This window comes from Trichosurus vulpecula, chromosome 4 (genome assembly GCF_011100635.1).
Source record: "Trichosurus vulpecula isolate mTriVul1 chromosome 4, mTriVul1.pri, whole genome shotgun sequence".
Lineage (NCBI taxonomy): Eukaryota > Metazoa > Chordata > Mammalia > Diprotodontia > Phalangeridae > Trichosurus > Trichosurus vulpecula.
Genome location: NC_050576.1, coordinates 128764715 through 128788080, shown reverse-complemented (window position 1 = coordinate 128788080; position 23366 = coordinate 128764715). Strand labels below are relative to the sequence as shown.

The following is a 23366-nucleotide window of genomic DNA, read 5'->3' as shown; positions in this document are numbered from 1 at the left end:
CCTTATAGAGTATCTCTTTCGGTCTTCACAACAGATCTGGGAAGTAGGTAGTGCATGGATTTATCTCCATTTTACACATAAGGAAACAGGTTTCAGGGAGGTTAAGTGACTCACAGACAGAGGCATCAGAGTCAGGATTGGAGCTCATGTTGTCTGCCTCCCAGGCTGGAGTTTATTCTACTATGCCAAGCAGCTACTTTTCACTGTCCTCTAGTATTCATTATGTGAAGGACTATAGAGAATAGACAAGGTGTCCCCAAAGTCTTAGTGCAGTTTTAAGTTACTAAACATTAAAGACTTCCAAGGAAGGGCACTCCACCATCTCCCTAGGGAGCCCATGCCACTTCTGGACAACTCTAATTATTAGGAAACTTCTTAATATAAAGCCTAAATTTCTCCCTTTGCAGCTTCTGCCCATGGCTCCTAATTCTGCCCTCTGGGTCCAAACAGAGCAGATCTAATCCTCTGTTCACATAACAGGCCTACTAAAGCACTAAGACTTTAGGGACACCCTATATAAATAGAAGATACAGTGATCTCTGTTCTCGAGTTGCCTATGATCTAAGGGGAAAGATCTCCACCCCCCCCCTCTTCTATTAGCAGTGGAAATGTTTTAAGAATAAGAGGAAGAAACCAAATTCTAGTAGGAGAGAAGATAATGCTATAGGGGCCATGTTCTCACCTTCTGGCAGGTCTTTACTGAATAGGCATTACCTCACTCAAAGTGAAAACCTGAAAAGGCCTTAGCCTAAAAGGGCCAGGGTCCCCCATTGCATCCTGGGTCATCTCCAGTTATCCTGATGAATATCTGGTCACTGGACCCAGATGGCTCTGGAGGAGAAAGTGAGGCTAGTGACCTGGCACAGCCCTGCTTCACTCGAATCAAAGTCATGTTCAAGTCATGTTATCATTTCCCTGATGTCATGGTCCTCTTAGAAAATGAAGGACAAACACAACAACCTTCAATCCATTTTATACTAGCTTCCACAGGAACATGCATGGGGTGGGCAGCAAGGCAAAACCGTGGAGACAAGTTTGTGTTTGGCTCCCCCTGTGTCCTCTCCTTTACCTTTCTTTCAATTCCATCCCTACTTCTTCAGGCATCCAGAGCCTTGTGCTTCTTCCTTTTCTCCTCTATCAGTCACTTAAGTGCTCTGAACCTCAGTTTTCCCACCTGAAAAATGGATAACAATAGCACTTGACATCGCAGGGCTACTGGGAGGATTGAATGAGATCACAAGGATCACAGAGCTAGAGCTGGGAAGGGACCATCTAGCCCAAACCCCTCATTTTACAGATAAGGAAACTGAGGACCAGAGAAGTTAAGCAAATGGCTCAAATTCATACAACTAGTAGGCAACCACAACTAGTGGTGGGATTTGAATCCTTAAGTCCTTCAAATATTTAAAGATAGTTATCATATTCCAACTTAATTTTCCTTTCTCCAGGTAAATATCTCTAGTTCCTTCAAACAGATCCACGTTCGCTGAATAAACTAAGGATGCAAAAAGTGAGCATAAGTGGTAAATGGCTGAATGAATTGTTGTATGTGAGCTGTAATGGCATATTATAGTGCTGTCAAAAATGACACATAAGAGGAATTTAGAGAAACATGGGAAGATTCGAATGAACTGATACAGAGTGAAATAAGAGGAACCAGGAGAACAATATACATGTTAGCCATGACAACATGAAAACGAAGCCAAACACTGAATAATCGTGCTTGCCCAATCTTGGCCCCAGAGGAGAGATGTGCAGAGGTGGGGGGTGATGGGTGTGAAATGTGGCACATGCTGTCAGATGTGGTCAGTGTTTCCAGCACCTTTGTTTAACCATTTTTCCTTGTTACAAGGAGGCTCAAAGAGGGGGCCGGTATATCCAGTGATTAGTATGGTGTAAAAAAACCCCAAAAACAAAAACAAAAGACATCAATAAAACTTCTTTAAAAATGTAAACAAAGGACGCACAGAACAAAAAGTCAATTAGCTTTAAGAAGTCCATTTTGCCTTTAATATTTCACATCCTTCTTTCTCAACTGAGGGTTCAGTGGGCCTCATTGCTGCCATCTTTGGGGCACAAAGAAATATTAGCTTGTATTTCTACAGTGCTTCACAGTTTACAAAGTGTTTTCTTTCCTCCGCCAATGTCCAAAATTGGATTCATTGCTGTAACAAGGAAGTGACCTCAAATTCTCAAGTCCCCTGTCTACCTGGAGAACAAAGGCTATGGATGGTGCTACCGAGGTGGAAAGGCTTCAAGTAAGGGCTTGGTGATAGATTTACTGTCTTTCATCTGAGAGCCAGCTGGACCAAATTTGGAGAGACTCACCAATACCTTAGCTGCAGGGTGATGAATTTTTCAGCCATCATAACACTTGAACATCATTTCACTGAGTCACTGAGGGACCATAGGATCGTAAATATCAAAATAAATACAAATCAAATCAATGAATATAAATTAAAATAAATGCAAATATTCTGAGGCCATCTAGTTCAACTCTCTCATTTTACAAATGAAGAAACTAAAATCCAGAGAGATGACGGGACTTGTCCATGGTCATGAAGATGGTGTGGGAGGGGATTTGAACCCACATACTCTGACTCCAGAAGTGTTCACCTGCATTAGTGAAGTGACTTTCCTCAGCTGGGAATTCCTTATACTAAAGAAATCAAAGTTCCAGTCCAGCACCTACCTCACAGGGCTGTTGTGAGGATCAGATGAAAAGGATGTATTTGAAATGCTAAATGTGTTGATGGAGAGAGGGTCCATATCACTGAAATCATGGATGCTTGATATAGCTCCCCTGTAAAGTCTGTCATACAAGCTTTATTGTCCCCATTTTACAGATAGGGAAGCTGAGGCTCACAGGAAGATTAAATGATGACTAACTATCACACAGCCAGGTGGAAGAGCTAGGTCTCAGACCCAGGTTCGGTGGTCTTTCCAAGACTGTGTTGAGATCCCTTAGGACAGAGGCTGATGGCCTTCAAAGCAGGCAATGAATCTAACTTCTGTTCCATGTACAGCCGTTCAAGTGGGCCAAAGGTCGAGTAGTATGTTCACCAAGTTTTAGCGGACTAGATACTTCCGAGGTCCAGTCAAAGTCTAAAGCTGGGATCCTTATTTTTGTCAACTTACTGGTATTGTCAGAATACGTCATTCACAGGTTGGTATTGCCCGAGAGCTCAAGAATGTGTACGGGCTTGTTTTCTCCTGCTAAAAATGAACTCTGGTGTTTCAGGCATCCAAAAAAAGGTAGCAAACAATGTTTTTCAACCCTCTGGGCTGTGGCCCCAAACCAGTTATGTTTGTTTTTGCTTGGTTTTAGAATTCCCCCCCCCATCAGATATTTCCTTCCTTCATACCCAGCATATTCATTTTAACAACAAAAATATTTGAGCTGAAATAATTATTCAGGGGTGATCAGTTTGTGACTTCCCCCATGCTGCCGCTGTCCTTCTTGGTAATGCCTGGACTTTGTGTGCTGAAAAGAGTGTTGAACTTGGGACCAAAAGACCTGGGTTATAGCTGCGGCAGGTCACTTTACCTGTCTCAGTTTTCTTGTTTGTAAAATGGAATAATAATCCTATAGCCATCTACCTGAGCAGCATGAGAGGCAGCATGGCATCATGGTTAGAGAACTGTCCTCAGAGCCAGAGAGACCTGGCCTCAAGTCTTTCCTCTGAGCCATATGAGCTCTGTGACCCTTTATTTTTCAGGGCTCTAGGCAACAATCTAAGACTATAAATTGCAAAGGAAGTGCTGACCTGCATTGGTGAAGGGACTTTCCTCAGCTGGGAATTCCCTATACTAAAGAAATCACAGGTCCAGTCCAGCACCTACCTCACAGGGCTGTTATGAGGATCAGATGAAAAGGATGTATTTGAAACACTAAATAACTGTTAGCAAATCACTTCACCCTTCTGAGTCTCAGTATCCTCATCTGTAAAACGGGTATAATAAAACTTGTACTATCTACCTTGCAGTCAAGAGAAAAGCACCTGTAATCCTTAAAGCATCAAAGAAACGTGGGTCAACATTACTGTCAACACCTCCAGCATCAAGGAAGGGAGACAAGATTTCTATACTTTTTCACAGAATTTCAGAGTTGGACGGGACAACAGGGGCCTTCTAGACATTCATTCATTCATTAGACAAGCATTTGTTAAGGACCTACTATGTGCCAGAAATTGTTCTAGGTTCTGGGATTACAAAGACAAGAATGAAACTGTATGAGTCTCAAGGGACTTACATTCTACTGGAGGGAAACAACATCTGTGTGGAAAATTAAATATAAAATATTTTCCAGGGGGAGGATATTATTAGCACCTGAAATCAGAATGGGCTTCCTGTAGGAGGAAGCATTTGAGCTGACCTTTGAAGGGAGCTAGTGATTCTGAGGAGGAAGTAGAGATCAAGTGTATTCTAGGCATGGGACACATGGCCTCTACAAAAGATATTAAGATAGGGGATAGAATGTCCTGTACCGAGAAATCCAGTTTAACTGGAAAGTAGAATGAATGAAGGGAAATTGTGAAATGCTTTAAAAGCTGAATACAAGAGTTTATATTTGATTCTAAAGGCAAGAGGGAACCTAGGGCTTCTTTTTTAAAAATTATTTTTAAATGAAGATTTTACTGGAATGATAAGCACATTTAAAACACAGGAAATTTAACAAGTACATTTGAATGTTTACATTATACATTTACCTTCATGGGAAATGTATGAAGCCATGTATCTGCCTATGGTTTGTATTTGGTACCATTATATAATCGGAACTTACTATGCCTATTTTCTAAACACCATTTTATATATGATCATTTGACAATTAATACAGTTTCCCTTCAAGATGGAATAAATTCTGTTCTTATTGAGAGTATTCAATAAAAATTACTTGTCCTTAAATGTTTATTTTAAGCTAATGTTCTACCACGAGATGTTATCCAATTTGTAATATGTGGATTTCTTGGTATCAGGCTGTCTTTTTTGGTTTATAATCTTAAATGGCTCATAATAAATGAGGCAGGAAAAAGAATGAAAGGATGAGAATTCTGAAGACTTAATTCTTCACGCTATAGATGAAATCACAGCACATAGTGATCTCAGATAATTATGCTAAAAGTCACATCCTTTTAAAAGCACTCATTTAAAATGTTTAAGTTTGATAGTCTTGAGCAGGGGAAAAAAATCACTTTGGCAGCTTTGTGTGGAGGCTGGATTAGAGAAGGGAGAATCTGAAGATTGGGAAACCAACTGGAGCTGGTTTCAATAAACTAGATGAGATGTGATGAAGCCCTGAGCTAGGATGGTGGTCTTGGGAGTAGACAGAAGGAACAGAGCCAAGCCAGCAGAGCCATTGAACACGAATTTGCAGCTCATTGTATACTATACCTAAAACAAAATTCCCTTTGTATTGTGTTGGGTAAGGAGCGGTCATTTGTTGTTGTTGCTATCGTGGTCATTCAGACTTTGTGTGAAGACCTCTGGACTGGGGGGGTGAGGGAAACCACAAGGTAGCCCATTCTAATTTCAGACAGCTCTAATTGTTAGGAAGGGCACTTAGGTGACAGGATGGATAGAGTGCCAGGCCTGGAGTCAATCTGAGTTCAAATCTGGCCTTGGACACTTACTAGCTATGTGACCCTGGACAAGTCACTTAACCCTGTTTGCCTCAGTTTCCTCATCTGTAAAATGAACTGGAGAAGGAAATGGCAAACCATTCCAGTGTCTTTGCCAAGAAAATCCCCCAAAAGGGGTCACAAAGAGTTGGAAACAACTGAAAAGACTGATCAACAACAACAAACTGTTAGGAAGCTCTTCAAACCTAAATTTGCCTCTTACAACTTCCCTCCATTGCTGTGAGTCCTACTCTCTTAAGCCAAACAGAGCAGGTCTTATCTCTCTTTCATGAGACAGTTCTTCAAATACTTGAAGACATCATATCTTCCCCATTGTCTTCTCTTCTCAAGGCTAAACATTCCCAGTTCCTTTAACTAATATTCATAAGGCATGACTTTTATGACTCCTCTAGTCATTTCCCACATTATCAGTGCTCTTTCTAGGATGTGGGACCCCAAACTTAACAAAATACTATGGTCTGATCAGGGCAGATAAAATATTTGGTTGAAGAGATTAAAGCTAATGGCTAATTCTCCAGCAGAATAGTCAAAAGATATGAACAAATAGTTCTTTCATTTGCAAATTATTAGTAACTACATGAAAGGATGCTCCAATTCACTAATAATAAGACAAATGCAAATCAAGATAGCCCCAATGTTCCATCTTACGCTCATCAAATTAGCAATGACAAAAGATGGCAAAATCAAAATCGGAGGTCTTGTAGAGAGGCAAGCACACTAATACGTTGTTGGTGGAGCTGTGAATTGACACAACTATTCTGAAAAGCAATTTGGAATTATGCAAGTGAAATTTCTAAAATGCCCATAAACCTTTGACTCAAACATTTCACTGCTAAGCATATGCCCCAAGAAGGTCATTGACAAAAATAAGTGTTTCATATGCAAGAAACTATTTATGGCAGTATTTTTATAGTAGCAAAAAACTAGAAACAAAGTAGATACCCATCGACAGAAGAACGTCTAAACAAATCCTTGAATGTAACAGAGTATTATTGTGCTATAAGAAATGATGAGGATGGTGAACACAGAGAAGGATGGAGGGACTTACATGAACTAATCAAAATAAAAAGGCCAGGCAAACAAGATACACAATGATGAATATAAAAAGTAAAAAACACTACTAAAGAATTAAAACTGAATGCTATGAAATTGTAAAATACAAGATTGGCCTCCAAAAAGGGATATGAGAAGAAACTTCCCCCTGCTACTTTACAGAGGCTGGGGTCCATAGGTGGGAAGGAACATTGCACAGAGCATCAGACCTTTTTTTTTAAATGTGTTTTAATGATTTTTTTTTCTTCCTCATCTTCTTTCTTTTTTTTTTCTTTTAAATGCCTTTGTTATAAGAGATGACTCTCTGGAAAGGGGTAGAGGAGGGACAGAGATGGAAATCTGGCCAATGTATAAACAAAAGATATCAATAAGATGTATTTAAAATAAATTAATGGCTAAAAATGGGTCTCTTTTGTTATTAATGCACTTCATTCATCCACACCACTGTAGTCCCCTGTTGCCATAAATAGACGCCATGTATGCACTGAACAATGGCCAGAAGAAGCCACAGCTGAGAATGTTCAGTCTTACTGTGCCCATGGCTCCAACTGGAGGAGGGCTTTTATTCAGAAGAAGCTCCAGCAACAGCCTAGTCTTCAGGCCCTTTGTAGATTAAAATCATAACATGAATTACATTCAGAAACAAACCTACCAAGAGCCAGGTTTTAGATGAGCTTTTAGATTCAGCTATTCCATGGAATTTCTCAAATGAATATAACATCTGCCCTTAGATCAATAAACAGCTTCCCTTCTGTTATGATACCATGGTGACCTTGTGTGGTAAAAGCCACAAATCTAATGCTGTACTAACTTCCTTTCATCAGAGCACATACAGTTTCCTCTTCTGCTACAGTGAGTCACTTTCCCCTGTTCACTGGGCTGATAATCCAGAGAGCAGAGGGATGGCTGTGGTGATATCCTTAGGAGCTCTGTTTACTCAGTGGTCAGGATTCCCTACAACAGCAGCATCCCAGATTCCTCCCACTGCCCTGTTCCCCGATTCTGCTTGCTTTATGGTCCTAGAAAAAATTTCTTCTGATAAAGTACAGACTATACTGGCCTCACACATTCAAGTCAAATCAAGTCAACAAACATTTATTAGGCACTTATCATGTGCCAGGAAAATCTGACCCCCTGAGATCCTTGCTGATTCTGAGATTTTGTGTTCACTTCCTGACCATCTCCACATCATGCTCCACTTGGCCCATCATCTCCACCTTGCCCTACTGGAACCCTGAACTCCATCTCTGGAACCAGCCTGGGCTCTGATAGGTCAGCTTTGACTTATCTTGTTTGGATCCTGGCCATCTCCATGCCACACCCAGCAGGTGTACCCTCCTCTCCTCTTTCCATCTTGTCTTTATGTACTATCTTCTCCCACTAGAATGTAAGCTTCTTGAGGGCAGTATCTGTCTTGCTTGTTCATATCTGTACTCTCAGTACTTAACAATGCCCAGCACTAGAGGCAGCTAGGTGGCTCAGTGGATAGAACACGGGGTCTAGAGTCAGGAAGACCTAAGTTCAAATCTGGCTTCAGACACTTACTATCTGTATGACCCTGGGAAATTCACTTAATCCTGTTGCTTCAGTTTCCTCATCTATAAAGTGAGCTGGAGAAGGAAACAGCAAACCACTCCAGTATGTCTGCCAAGAAAACCCTACAGACAATATTGACATGCTATGGTCCACGGGGTCATGAAGAGTGGGATATGACTGAGTAACAACAACAGCATTAGTAAGCACCTAATAAATGCTTTGCCTATTTTCCCATGATCTGGGCATTTCCATGTCTCACTGGTAGGTCTTGGCTACTTTGACACCTCATTGTGGTATGGAGCTTACTCCAGTTTCTCAAAGGCTATGCTAGTAGAAGGCAAGGCCAACAAAGCTGGAAAGACTTAGAGTATGGACCTACCAATGGACTGTGTGAGAACCAGCCTAGGAAATTTTGAAGAGGCCCATCTCCTGAGGGCTGGTCACCAGGGGATGAACTATTTGGAACACAGGAGCTCATGAAGAATGTATACTAAGGTATTAGTAGGGGATGGATATCTGCTTCATTGGAAAGACTGCTCAAATCATGGCTCTTTTAGAGCACTAAAATTGCCAGAACACAAGCAATATTTGGTTGGAAAAGCTCTTGGGAAGAGAAATCAAAATGATAGATGTAAAGGCTGTAAAGTCGAAGAGAAAAGAGAATCCCCCCCAACTTGTTAGGCCTCTATGAAGGTCTGTCAGTCACTTACCCAGGGCTCCTTGACAGATGTCTGTGCGGGTGGCTCCTTCAACAATAAACTGAGGATCGGAACAGATCTCCTGAGAACAAGACCCATACAGTACAGTTAGTTCCAGCGTTCTCCCCCACCAGGGTCCAATGATCATCCCAATTAAGCTGTCTAATTTCTTATTTGATCCTCCCTTTTCTTTAGGGGAAATCCTCCCTTGGGGCGTGATACCTACAGGACTTTTAGGCATTATCTTGTATAATTTAGTCAAGCATCGATTGGTCAAGAATATGACACAGTGTTTAGGCAAGTCTTGGTCTTTGCCCTCCTGGAGCTTATCCCTCTCCTGGAGGATATGATCAAAGCACAAATAGTATATATAGTTATATATTACATATACTATATACTATATGAATGTATATTATATATATATTATGTATTACTTCACATATGTTATCTCATTTGTTCCTCACAGGTGAAATATTATTTTATAGATGAGAAAACTGACGCTGATGAAGGTTAAGTGAATTGTCCAGGGTGATACAGCTAATAAGTATCTGAGGCAGGATTTGAACCCAGGTATTCCTGATTTAAATCCAATGTAATGTCCACTTTGCCATCTAGTTGCCTAATAAGTATAATACCAAAAAAATTACATGATAATGAGTCAGAGAAATGCAGAAAAATGTTCTATGAGGACACAGGGAAAAATACCATCACTCACTGAAGGGACTAGGGAAGGCTTTATGGAGGAAGGGGCATATGATTTAAGCTTAAAAGGATGGATGGGAATTGAACAGGTAGAGAGGTCAGGGTAGAATATTCTAGAAACAGGGAAAAGCATGAGCAAAAGTACAGAGGCAAAAATCTGAAATGTGCATGGAGGATGGCAAGTAATTTAGTTCTGCAGGAACCTCCAGTATGTAGAAAGGAGTACTAAATTAAGGGATAAAGAAAGCCCCAAAGGAAAAGTGGCACCAGACTGTGGGAGCCTTGGATGAGAGGTAAAAGAATGGGAACTTTCTACTGCATAAGTCATAGGGAGCCAAAGAGAGGTTTGAGCAGAAGAGTGATGGGACCAGATTTGTGCTCAAGGAAGATCTGTATGACAGTAGCACGAAGGAGGCAGTGAGAGCATAATAATGGGGAACATTTATTATAGTAAGGCTTGCTGTTGTTGTTCAGTCTTTTCAGTCATGAAACTCCCTTTTGGGGTTTTTTGTTGGCAAAGATATTGGAATGGTTTGCCATTTCCTTCTCCAGTTCATTTTACAGTTGGGAAACTAAGGCAGACAGCGGTTAAGTGACTTGTCCAGGGTCACACAGCTAGCAAGTGTCTGAGGCAGGATTTGAAGTCAGATCTTCCTGACTCCAGACCCAGCTCTTTGTTCACTGTGCCACCTAGAATCAGGAGGAACAGACTGAAGTTACAAAGATGGCTTGATGTAAGGAAAAGCCTCAAAACAATTAGAGCACTACCCCACCCCCTGCCAAAGTGCAATGGGCTACTTACTGGGGAAGTGGGTTTCCCTCCGTTAAAAGTTTTTAAACAAAAGCTGGACCACTTGACACGGATTTTACAGAGGGGATTCTTTTTTCATGTAGAGATGACCTCCCGTTGCTCCCTTTAATAACAGCTCACTTTAAAAAAAAATAGCTCATCTTCCTATGGTTTTCCACAATGTACAACCTCGTGAGGCAGGCTGTGTTAGTACTGTCAGCCCTTTTTACAGATGAGGAAACTAAGCCTGAGAGAGGGAAGTGATGTGTCCAGTCACAACTGTCGGAGTGCTCGTCTCCCAGCTCTCATCCTGACTCTAACGGCCTTCTTCCACCTGTTTGCATCCCCTCCCTACACTTTAATATGCTGTCTTCCCCCCACTGGAAGATAAGCTCCTTGAGGTCAGGGATTGTCTTTCTTTTTGCTTGCATCCCCAGAATTCAGCACAGCACCTGGCACACAGTGAGTGCTTAATAAATGCTTTCAGACTAGATGAGCTACTTAGCTTCTTCTGACTCCCATTCCAATGCGCCCTTTATTATATCACACATGCACTCTTCCTTTGCCTGGAATCGCTCTCTTCTCACCTTTGCCTACCTAAGTCCTTATCCATTCTTTACTAAATCCTCCCTTCTCTTTGAAGTCTTTGCTGTTTCTTTACTAATCTCCCTCCCTTCTGAGTACATATTGTCTGTACCTTTACCGCTTTTATACTGTACAGTTTGGTATTATTCATCATGGTTTTCTGTGTGTGGTATAGTTTAGGAATGGGGAAGCTGTTTTGTTCTGGGAAGTTTGGATTCAGTCAAAGAGCCACACTTGAGGACCTACAGGGCCACATGTGGCCTTGAGGATGCAGGTAGAATGTTTGAATTTGAGTCAGGAGGGACCTGTGTTAAAAATCCTGCCTCAGACAGCTGTGTGACCCTGGGCAAATCACCTGACCACTATCTGTCTCAGTTTCCTCCACCATAAAATGGGGATAAGGCTCAAACCTGCTGTTTGTAAAGTACTTTGCAAATGTTAAAGCACCATTGGTGTGAGGAATTGTCAATTCTAGTCTTGTTTCTTAAGATGGTAGAATGCAAGCTCCCTGAGGGCAAGAATTGTCTCATTTTTTTGATTCGTATCCCCTGTCGTTGGTACATTGCAGGTATTTAATGAGTGTTTGTTGATTGCATTTAGTCCGACTCCTTAATTTGACAGATAAGAAAACTGAGACCCAGGGAGGTTGAGCAATTTACCTAATGTCCCTTAAGTAGTAAGAGGCAGAGAAATCCAGGTCCTCTAGCACCAAATTCATCACTCGATCCACAATACTTCACTAGTTTCTGTTATTGGATTGGTGGATGGAGACAAGCCCCCGGGGACAACAGTTTTTCAAGAGGGCCCTTCAAGACAGCTGGACTCTAGCTCTGCAGATTTCTGGCTTAGAACTTGTTAATAGGAGAATAGGGTGTGTCTGTTTCCTGTTCCTCAACAGTGCCTTCCCAGAGGAAGTGAAAATTTAAATCTGGGCTACTCTTAGCACTTAGATTACGCAACAGATTGTCTACTATGAATCTTGCACATTGTGTGTGTGTGTGTGTGTGTGTGTGTGTGTGTGTGTGTGTGTGTGTGTGTCCACCCCAGCCCCCCCCCCCCCAAAGGTTCATGCTCTTTTTTAGTCTTTCCTGAGAACTTCCCAGGTTTCTGCTCTGGTTCTCAGCTCTCCTTAGCCCAGTTTAGCATGGAGGTGGTTTCTAAATCACATTCTGCCACATGCCTCCTTTTGCACAACCAGTGCATCACAGGAAAACCTCCATTTGGTTGTTGTTGGTGATGACAGGACAAAGAGGCTGCTTATCTGCTTGGGCAAATGGAACACATTTTGCACTGATGCTTGCTAGCCTAGCATAAATCTAGCTGACTGAGTGAACTGGCCCCTGATTTTGGCAGCCTCTTTATAATAAAATATTGTGTTTATCAGACTCAGCTCGCCAGGGAAACAGGATATAGTACCAGTCAAAGAACATGGGTTTGAGGTTTGGCTCTTCCACTCTCTTGTTGGGAGACCTTGGTCACTTAATCTCTCTGACCATCAGTTTCTTTTACTGTAAAGTAGGGACGATAATATTTGCATTGTTTATTCAACAAGATGGAGGACATCAGAAAGCTTATGGTGAGACCCAACAAAGACCCATCATTCCTAGAACTCCTGTAGATGAGATTGGTGCTGCAGTTAGGTAATAAAACTGAGTATCATCCAGACAAATGATTTATTTAGCAGTGCATGCAGGTACAAAACAAACTGGGTTCAAGACACTTAGTAGCCAAGAACTCAGAACTTAGGTTTTTACCCAGTTAATATACATTTTGGAGCAGTGGTGGGATTCAAATGAATTAACAACCAGTTCTGAGCCTAGGCGCTGCCCCCGCTGATGATATGACTGGCGCAGGCCCTGCCCCTGCTAACAATCGGTTGGGCGAACCCAACCTAAAATTAGGTACCGGTTCTAGCAAACTGGTATGAACCGATTGAATCCCACCGCTGGTTTGGAGGGAATGAAAAGCAAGGTGAAAGGGTTAAGACACTTGGTTTCTTATTGAAGGAGGGGATCTGGAGGTAATGAGGTGAGGGTGAGGGTTGGCTGGAGGGAATTAGGAGACAATCAGGAGACACTGAGGAGGGAAGGTAAAAGGGGTTGCTTTGTGCAATTCTTTAAGTAGGGTGGCTCTTGGGAAGGGGGAGTATTCTGTAACTTCTCCAAACTCAAGCAACTTTGAGACTTAACTTCACAAAATGATAGATAAAGGCAAAATGGAGTCACTAATTATTTCAATATTATATTGGGAAAAGGACAAATAGATAACAGAATACAATTGTCAGCATTTTTATGATGCATTCTCATGACTGATGACAATGGACTTTTGGACCCAACACCTCAGTACACAGTGTGCTAGATGAAAAATGGCACTTACGAAGATGAAGCTCAACCAGACCAAGAATTAACAGAATCTGTGTTGGAGCAACACAACTTTGAAAGCTTTAAGAGAACAGGTTTCAAGATCTTTCAGAGGGTAAGACACCAAACCAGTGAAAGAAAAAATCACAGATGGTATTATTAGCAGAAAAAAAAGGTGATGGAGAAGATATCAGCAACTACTGAACCATATTAATTGGCTACTACCAGTGATAGTTAGATGGCAAAGGGTGCTGGGCTTAGAGTCAGGAAGCCTCATCTTCCTGAGTTCGAATGTGACCTCTGACACTTCTAGCTGGGCAAGTCACTTCGTCCTGTTTGCCTCAGTTTCCTTACCTGTAAAATGATCTGTAGAAGGAAATGGCAAATTGCTCCAGTATCTTTACCAAGAAAACCCCAAATGAGGTCACAAAGAGTTGGACATGACAGAAATGACTGAACAACAACAAGGTGCCAAGCACTGTGCTAGGTACTAGAGAAACAAACCAACAAACAAACAAAAATGAAATGGTTACTGCCCTCAAAGAACTCACATTCTATCAAGAGAGGCAAGCCTTTATGAGAATGATCTACATATCCATGAATCAAGGAAATCTTTGGTGAAAACATCAAAGAGGGAAGGAAGTGTTTTGCAGAAGATTTTTATAGCAGACATCTTCATAGTCATAAAATTGTCTGAAGGGTGCATAGCATATAAGATATTGTTTTGAAGAAAATGCTTTTAACTTAATAGAACATTAAAGATTCCCTTAGGACAAAGTGTTTTCCATGCAATCGGTTAAGAAGCATTTATTAAGCACCTACTATGTGCCAGGTATTGTGTTAAGCAGATGCAGATACAAAGAAAGGCAAAGGACAGTAAAGATGTTAAAATAATTAGATCGTAGCTGGGAGGGACCTCAGAAGCTATCTAGCCCAATCTTCTCATTTTACAGATGAGGAAACGTCTGGCCTAAGTTGTTCAAGTTCAATAAGCAGAAGTAGGATTTGAACCCATTTCCTTTGACTCTAAAGCCAGCGCTCTTTACACTTTCTCTGAAGTTTTCAGAGGATTTTGTTTGATGTTCCTCTGATTACCAGTACCAAAGCATAAAACAGGGAGATGTATCTAGCCAAAGGTGTTTACCATGACCATGAAGGACATCCTCCAGAGAGGCCCAATGCAGGATGACTACTCTATAGACAGTGAGGTCTTCCAGATATCACTGGTTGCAGATGATAGCATACAGATGGCATCAAGCCACAGAATGAATACTACAGGGGCCCCTCAACGATCCCCATGACTGCTCAAAATAGATCAGCCTAACAACATACACAATGAAAGCCAAACTGATGAAAAAAATATTCATTATCCGTACTATGATGTGTCTGGATGGACACTGCATCAGGCCATTAGTACATAGATAGTACCTAGGATAGGCACTGAAGACTGCCAGTGAGCTTGGCATAGAATTGTTATTGTTCAGTCGGTTCAGTCATATCTAACTCTTGGTGACCTCATCTGGGGTCTTCTTAGCGAAGATACTGGGGTTTGCCATTGCCTTTTCTGGCTTATCTTACAGGTGAGGAACTGAGGCAAACAGGGTTAAATGACTTGGCCAGGGTCACACAGCTGGTAAGAGTTTGAGGCTAAATTTGAACTCAGGAAGACGAGGCTTTCTGAGTCTAGACTTGGCACTCTATCTACCATGTCACCTAGCTGCCATGGCCTAGAATTAAATTGGAAGAAAAAGAAAGAGCTAGATTGTCTTTGGGCAACTGTTTTGTGCACTGATCTCAAGCTGCCTCCTGACATGAAGTCCGTTTTTCTTCTACTGCTTCAATGATGCTATATGGTTGTAAATCTTGGAACATCACAATCTTCAAAGAATCCAAGTTGCAGGGCTATAAAGAGATGCATGGTGGGCAGGAGTAGGATCAAGCATATTACTAATCATGACGGGCACACAAGAAGAGCTGTTAAAGACACAATTAAGGACAATCACTTTATCAATGTTCAGAGAAGGAGGTAAGAGAAAACAAGAGATAACAGACTGATACCCCAAGTACAGCCCTGTTACTTGTGTGATATTGAAAGACCTAGAGGAAGGCCTCCAGAACGATAAGCTTCTAGACACTCTATGGAGGAGTCATGATAAGATATAACCAACAATCCCAAGATGAAAACATGTGAAAAAAGTTAATAGAAGTGTAGATTCAGAGCTAGAAGGGACACTCAAGGGTCATTCCAATTATCTCATTTTACAAATGAGGAAATGGAGGGAAAGAAAGGGTGACTTGCTTGGGGTTATCCAGCTCATAAATGTCTGAAGTAGGATTTTAAACTCAGGTCTTCCTGATTCCAAGTCCAGAGGCCTGCCCACAATGATGAGATCACATATCCATCTAAACAGACATTTGTTTGTCTCTTTTGTGAGGTAATCGGGGTTAAGTGACTTGTCTAGGGTCACGCACCTAGTGTCAAGTATCTGAGGTGATCACATTTGAACTCAGGTCCTCTTGACTCTAGGGCTGGTGCCCTATCCACCATGCTACCTAGCTGCCCCTAAACAGAATTATTTGAAAATCTCTTTACATTCAAGGACTGAAGGATATATATAATGATAATGTTGAGAGAAATTATTATTTTCTCTTATATTAATAACTCATTGTTAATTAGGACCAGGCTTTTGATTAGGGCTCAGACTGTGTAGACAGTCATTTAGTCTCTGAAGGACCTGGCTGACGGATGAGAGTGTAAACAGAATCCAGTCTGGGCAAGTTCCTGACCCAAGGAGAACAGACCTGTCCTTATCATCCACTAGAATTCAGGGTGACCTAGGTCATGAAGGAAAAAACCAACCAGAATGGTCTAGACGGAAATGGATTCCTCTGTCCAGCTTGCTAGAGGCAAAGAGTCAGGATCAAGCCACTTTCTCAGCAGGAGGAGCTGAAGACTTCTAGCCCACCTCTTCATTAAATGTCCACCAATCAGGGTTTATTTTCACTTCCCAGGGCATTCCTTTTTACAAAGCTATTTAAAGCATTCAGTGACTCCAATGGGGATCTTTGGTTACTGAGAGAAGCCACTGAGTTTATTATTAGCTAGCCTAATGAATAAATTGATCATTAATACGCAGAAACTGTCTCTTGGGTTTTTTCATTCATCACAGTGTGTGACTAGTTACTTTATAACTAGCAGCATGGTGTAAGCACATCCTGTCAGAACTATCCATAGGAATCTTAGCACCGAGAATCAGTTTAATTGAGCGGAGGCTGGTCCTGGGAGGAGTGGCAAGGTAGGGCATTTAAGGTATGACTATCTCTACGAAGGGTTCTGACTGGAGCCAGATGTCAAGGGAGCTGAGAAGCCTGAGGAACTGTGCAAAGCCAGGGCGCTGCAAAGGGGCAGGAACTGAGGCGGAGAGGCAGACTGAGTCAGGTAGTGAATTTATTGGGCAGGAGGGAGAGTGACCCGGAGGTCCACAGAGGACGGCAACAAGGACTTTGGACAGGATGGAGTGGACTTGAAAGGACAGAGAGGGAGGATCTGAAAGTAGCAGTGAGGATGAAGGAAAGGTGGCCACTCCTCTTCCCATCCTGGTGTGTCAGGGGGAGTGAAAGGAGCAGCCAGACTTGGGGAGGGTGAGACCCAGAAAATGGAAGGAATCTGAAAAAGAGATCGGGGGTTCTAGAGTTAGCTCTGTTAGAGGTCTTGGAGGTCATCTCATCCAGTCCTTTTTCTTTCTTTTTCGTTCAATTGTTTCAGTTGTGTCTGACTCTTCCTGACCCTAACGGGGTTTTCTTGGCAAAGATACTAGAGTGTTTTGCCATTTCCTTCTCCAGAGCATTTTACAGATGAGTAAACTGAGGCCAGCAGAGTTAAGTGACTTGCCCAGGGTCACACAGCTAGTAAATGCTTGAGGACAGATTTGAACTCAGGAGGATGAGTCTTCCTGACTTCAGGCCCAGTACTCTATCTATTGTAACACCTAGCTTTTTTTTTAACAGATGAGAAAACTGAGGTCTGGTTATATGATGCACACAGAGAGTAAGTAGCAGAAGCAGAATTTGAATTCAGATCTCTGATTCCAAGAGAAGGACTTCAGAGGGTGCAGCAGAAAGTAATGCCAGAGGAAAATAGTGACTGAGGAAGCACAGTCTATAGCCACTGGTACAGTCAGTGGCAGCTGCTTTGTGGCTGATCTCCCACTGATCTCCAGGATTGTGCCACAGGCTAGGTAGCTAACTGGAGATCCAGAGCTTGGGTGAGGAAGGGCCCCCCACAAGGGCACAAAGGGTATGATGAACCCCATGGGGACGGGTGGGCACCTTGAGGCCAAGGGAGGAAGTCAGCTGGTGGATAGCTAAAGCTGGGCACCTTCCTAGAGTAGGTGAACTCTCTCTCCCTTCCCCCTCTAACTCTACTTCCCCATGTCAGCATTAGGGGTACAGCCTAATTGCCCCATGCTTATTGTAGATTTGGCTCTTATTGCTAAGGATTATTCCATTTATTTTCAGAAACTTTTTTCATGCCTTTGGCTTCCTTTCTGAAGGATGGCAAAGACCATAATGTAGCTAAGAGATGCCCAATCAGGCTTAATTGGGCCAGGGATAGTTCATTGTAACCAGGATAAACAGCTAGTCTCTGTTTCATTCATAAATGTTGTAGGAAAAATGACAAAGCGGGTCAAGGGAAAGACAGAGGTGAGAGGATGACAGTGGGCAATCACCTTTTCAACCATCCCAATGATCTTAAAGAGGGAATTCTTCAAATTCCTCACTCAGCTCTGGTAAACATAATGTTGACGAACAATTCAAAAGTGCAAGGCCAGTAGGTTGGCCCCCCAAGGTGCACCTGTCTAACATGCATAGATATTTCCCCTGGGAAGGCAGAAAATGTCCAAGGACCAGCTGTCTGTCTGCCTGCCTTGGGTCTTCTGGAAATTTATGGGTGTGTAAAATGGGAGGCTTGGCAAAAGAGGCAGTATTAGAGAGAAGCCTCAGGCCTGGGTGTCTGAGGAAGTGGGAGTGACCATAAAAACGAGTCCTCCGGAGTATTTCTTCCTTCCCAAATTTTTCCTCCAGTTAAAGTACTACCAGATAGCTCAGCTGACTTTCATTGGAGAAACAAAATACTTTCTGTATAGAAATGAATGAATTTTGCAGATGAGGAAACTGAAGCCCAGAGATAGTGATGTACCCAATTAGTTGGGGGTAGAGATGGGACTAGATCCAGCTTCTCCCCAGTTCTCATGCCAAGCTCTTTCTACAATGCGCCAGGCTACATGGCTCCTCAGATATTTGCTTCTCTGCTGCTTTTCCCTAGGGTCCATTCTTCCTTTATCTGCATGCAGACTTTGACCCAAAACAGGGTATCCCACATCTCTGAGGAGCTAGTTGTCCCCGGTCTTTGTCGGCATTCTCCTGATAAATGTTGACTCTGTTGATGCCGATTGTGATGACGGCCAGCCTTGCCCTGGAAAGTCTTGCTCTGTATTGTGTGTGCAAGGAAAAATTACATGTGTTCCAGGCCTCCTGGAATCCAGGCTCTCCCAAGGGACCCTCCTACAAGTCCTTTGCACTGAGTAACCTCAGTTCCTTCGGTAGGGTAAGCAGGCCAGATGTTTGGAAAAGCTGAACTCTGGTTGGCTGCTCTGTACAAGGGAGCAGCTGATTCTTTCCTAAGCGATTCCCATCTCCTTCCGCCTGGATTCTGCGTCTACTTCCCTGGGCGTATAGCCTATGCCGCACCACCCTTTCTGCCTTTCTCGTTCCCCTGAGCAGCTAACAGTGTTTAGTTAACAATGTCAGCTAACAGTTTGGGCTAGTACAGTTCTAGTGTGGATGGCTAATTCCATTCAATTCATTTCAGTTCAATCCAACAACCATTTAACAAAGACCCTACTGTACGCAGAGTCCTGGACTGGGCACAGGGGGGCAATACCAAGTTGAGATACAAACTGGCATACAGACTGCCCTCTTGGCATTTACTCCCTATTTCAGGCTTTGCGGGGGGAGGGAGGGATTCCAGTCCCCTCTCCCTGCTCTGAGAGCTTCCCCACCCCACCCCAGAACAGCTTGCCAGTACACTGCCTACCGTAGGTCTCTTCCAGACGACGCCTTGAGTTTTGCTCGAATGCGGTCCCAGTTCCTTGAATCCCAGGGAAGATATAATCGCGGGAAAGGAAGGGTCCTGGAAGAGTTTGCCCTCCTCAAGGCATTCGTTGAGAAGTGCCTCGTAGTCCTGGTTGAGGTATTTGACTGCCAGCTCGTGAGAGCCCAGGCCGGCCGCCGCCTCCCGATCTTTCGCCACTTTGGCTGCGATGCCCGACATGGCTCCGGTCCTGGGCTGCTGCCACGGCCTGGGAAATGGGGCTCAGAAGGCGCGGGGGTTGCCCAGGAGGACAGGGAGGCTGCAGGCGGGAGGAGCAGGGGTACACCAGGGAGCTGGTGCTGCTAGCCTGCTTGCGGATGGGGTGATTCACCCGGAGAAGGAAGCGCACCACCAGCTCACCCGCCGCAGAGGGCTGGGTGTGGCTTTGTCTCCTAACTCAGCTCCGCTTCGCAGCCGGACTCCCGGCCCAAAAGCTTTAGGGGAGGAGCCAAACCCCACCGACAGATATGTCCACTGACTGCTGCCCTCTGCGGGTAGTCTGGGCACGCGCGCTCAGAGCACCTCTCCTCCCCCAGATCCTGCTGCCCATCTCCTGTGGAGTTGCTGCCCTCCCTCCCCTCCCTAGGAGGCTGGGCTCTTAGGGGGCCCCCTTATCTCCACCGAGTAGGGAGAAGATGACGCAGTAGCTAGAGCTCTGATCAGGAGAAAGGGAGATTCAAGTTCAAATCCTATGGGCTGTGTGACTCCGGGCGAGTTACTTAATTTCTTTCAGTCTCAGTTTCTTCGTCCGTAAAATGGGGATAATAATAACACTTGCCTCTCAGGTATATTGTGTGGATAAATTGAGTTAATATTTGTGAAGCGTTTTGCACACCTTAAAATGTTATTATGTAAGTGCTTGCTATTATTATTATTATTATTATTATTAAGATAATACGTTTCTGAGGCAGGGGTTCTTCACTTGGGATCCATGAACTTGAATGTGTGTGTATACATATACATATATACATACATAAATTTTAAAATAAGTGTGATATATAAATATATTTTATGTATTTTATTTTATGCCTTGAAATACTTTATTCTGAGAAAAGATTCAGAGGGATGCAAAGGTATGCTGGAGCCAGCTCCAACTGATTTTCAGTATGAGCATTTAGACTTTAGAAAAGGGGAAGTCTACAAATCATAGCTTGATTGACTGATTTCTAGGCTTAAGAAAGTGATGGAGGAAATATTAATGCAGATTAAAATTATGCTTACTTCTTTTCCCCCTGAAAGCCCATTCTTAAACATTTAGCAGCACATCCCTGGGGTCATGACACAAAATGATATTTAAACTGCTGCTTTAAGGTTTGCAAAGTGCTTTAAATATAGGATCTCCTTGATGGATAAGAGTGCTGGATTTGGAGGGAAGAAGACCTAGGTTTCCATCTTGCTAGACAATACTACTGAATAGCTCTGTGAGCTTTAATTTGAGAAACAAAATACATTTTTTAAGGAACCAGGATAAGGTTAATTGTTGATTGCATTTTACAAATGAGGAAAGCAAAATCCCAGAGATGAAGTGACATGTCCAAGGTCACAGGGCTAATTCCTGAGAGAGCTGGAGCTAAATCTTGCCTCCCCTGCCTTCGAATGCTGAATTGTCTCTTTACTGCATGGAACTGCACTGCTCCATAAATGTTTGCTGCTAGGCATTCATATTGTGGTTACACACAGGCCTGGACAGGGGAGCAAGCTGACTCAAATTCAAATCCCACATCAGAAACTAGCTTGTGTGACTCTGGGCAAGTCACTTAATCTTTCTCAGCCTCATTTTCCTCATCTGTAAAAGGAGCCTCTAAGACCCCTCCGGCCTCTAAATCTATAAGCCTATTTCTGAGTTTCACAATGATCTTGTAAGGAAGGTGCTGTTTTAATCCCCATTTTACAGATGAAGAAACTGAGGCACAGAGAAATTTGATGACTTGCCTAGGGTCACATTGCCTATAAATGTATGAGGTGGGATTTCAATCCAGGTTTTCTTGATTCCAAGTCCAGCCCTCTATCAACTCTCATGGTCTCTGCCTCTAGTGTTCCACTGTTTGTGATGCTCTCTCACGTGTTTGGTGCTATGGAATGAGTGCTGGCTACTGAGTCAGAAATATTGGGTTTGAATCCTGGTTCTTACCCTTCCTATCTATATCACAGGATCATAGATTTAGATCTGGGAAGCACCTTTGAGGTCATCTAGTCCAGAGGTGTCAAACATACTGCCTGAATCATATTAAAATTTAATTGGGAAATATTTAGCAAAAGAAATTAAAATAATAACATTGATAATGATAATAAAATAATAAAACATAGATACCCTTACATTCTAAAAGTGGGGTAAGGTGCAGCCCACAAGTATGTTTATGTACGGTTAGTGGCCTTTCTTTATATTTAAGTTAGATACCACTGAAGTAGTCCATCTCCTCCTTTTACAGGTTAGGAAACTGAGGCTCAAAGCAATGAAGTGACATGATGCCCCAATCACCCAGCTCAAGTGTCAGATGTAGGATTTGAACCCAAGTCTTCCTGTCTCCAACACCAGTATTCTCTCTGCGTCATCAACGATCCCCAACTTTCTTTGTTGTTATTCTCTGAAGCTCTTTTAATAACAAAAATAAATGTATCACGAGCCCCTAGGGTAATTTAATACACTGCTCATAATATTCTTTTAGACATTCATTAAGTGCTTACAATAAATACAATGATAACTTTTGCCCAAGAAAGCTCATGATGTGTCCAAATTGCTGTAGAAACAAACTTAAAATTCTTCAGACGTGCACATGCTTGTTGTCACAGAGGAAAATTTTATCTGAACACAATTGAGTAATTATTTACTGCTTAAGGCAGCACTAAAGAATTTTTTAGCATGAATATCTTGGGGTTGGGTTTGTCAACCATTAACTGAGAAGTACTGTACTACATACATCCAGTCTTTTCAACTGACCTTAAGCAAATCAACTCACTATTCTGAAACTCAGGTTTCTTCATCTGTGATAAAGTTGGACTAGATGATCTCTAAGGTCTTTTAAGGCTCAAAATCTGTGTATCAATAGATTTCTTCCACTTTCTAGTACCTCCATTAATCCTTTTCCTGGATATACATGCTTTACAAAGCCAGAAGGAACTGCTTTATGGGAAAGGTTCTCCATAAGTTTGTCTTGTCAGGTCAGATTTGGCCATGACTTTTGATTATTAAACAGGCTTGATATATTGAACACAAATTGTCCTCTTTCCTCCCTGTCCTTCCCCCACAATGTATATCCTCCTTATTTTAGGCCTATGCCTCATTTCAGGGACCCAGAAATTACTACCTTTGTCTGTAGCTAAAGGAAGCTATCTATTGTTAAGGGGGTGTGGGAAAAAAAGCCCAAACAAATAATACCACCCAGTTATAAACAAATCAGGGTTGGAGACTTGGCTCCAACTCCCCTCAAAAGGGCTCATCCTATGATGAGATTGGCTTTAACCATGACTTCTATGTCAGTGACTCCCAAACTGAGATCATCTCTAAGGTCCCTTCCAGCTCTGTGTCTCTCCAGTCAAAAATGATCTTTCTTTTCTTTTTTGGCAAGGCAACGGGTATAAGTGACTTGCCCATGGTCACACAGCTAGTAAGTGTCAAGTGTCTGAGGTGGAATTTGAACTGAGGTCCTCCTGACTCCAGGGCCAGTGCTCTATCCACTGCACCTCCTAGCTGCCCCCCAAATGATCTTTCTTGTCTCAGAACTTTCATAGTACTTTGCATTTCTCTTTTGCCCTCAGTCTATTTTGTAGACTAGTTAGTGCATAACGAATGCATATTTGTGTATGTTCCTTCTCCATTCAGATCATAAGCTCCACAAAGTCAGGGATTAT

General features: G+C 42.5%; 1 protein-coding gene across 1 annotated transcript in view; it reads right to left on the bottom strand.

Moving 5' to 3' along the window:
- CAPN2 (calpain 2) overlaps positions 1-19899 on the bottom strand; it is a 92824-nt gene extending 72925 nt beyond the window's left edge. Inside the window, exons 1-2 of the mRNA XM_036755002.1 lie at positions 19461-19899; positions 8939-9008 (exon numbers count right to left, since the gene is read on the bottom strand). Of these exons, the coding sequence (XP_036610897.1) occupies positions 8939-9008; positions 19461-19697 (307 nt within the window). The 5' untranslated portion in view covers positions 19698-19899. The remainder of the gene's footprint in view (positions 1-8938; positions 9009-19460) is intronic.
- Positions 19900-23366: the final 3467 nt, after the last annotated feature.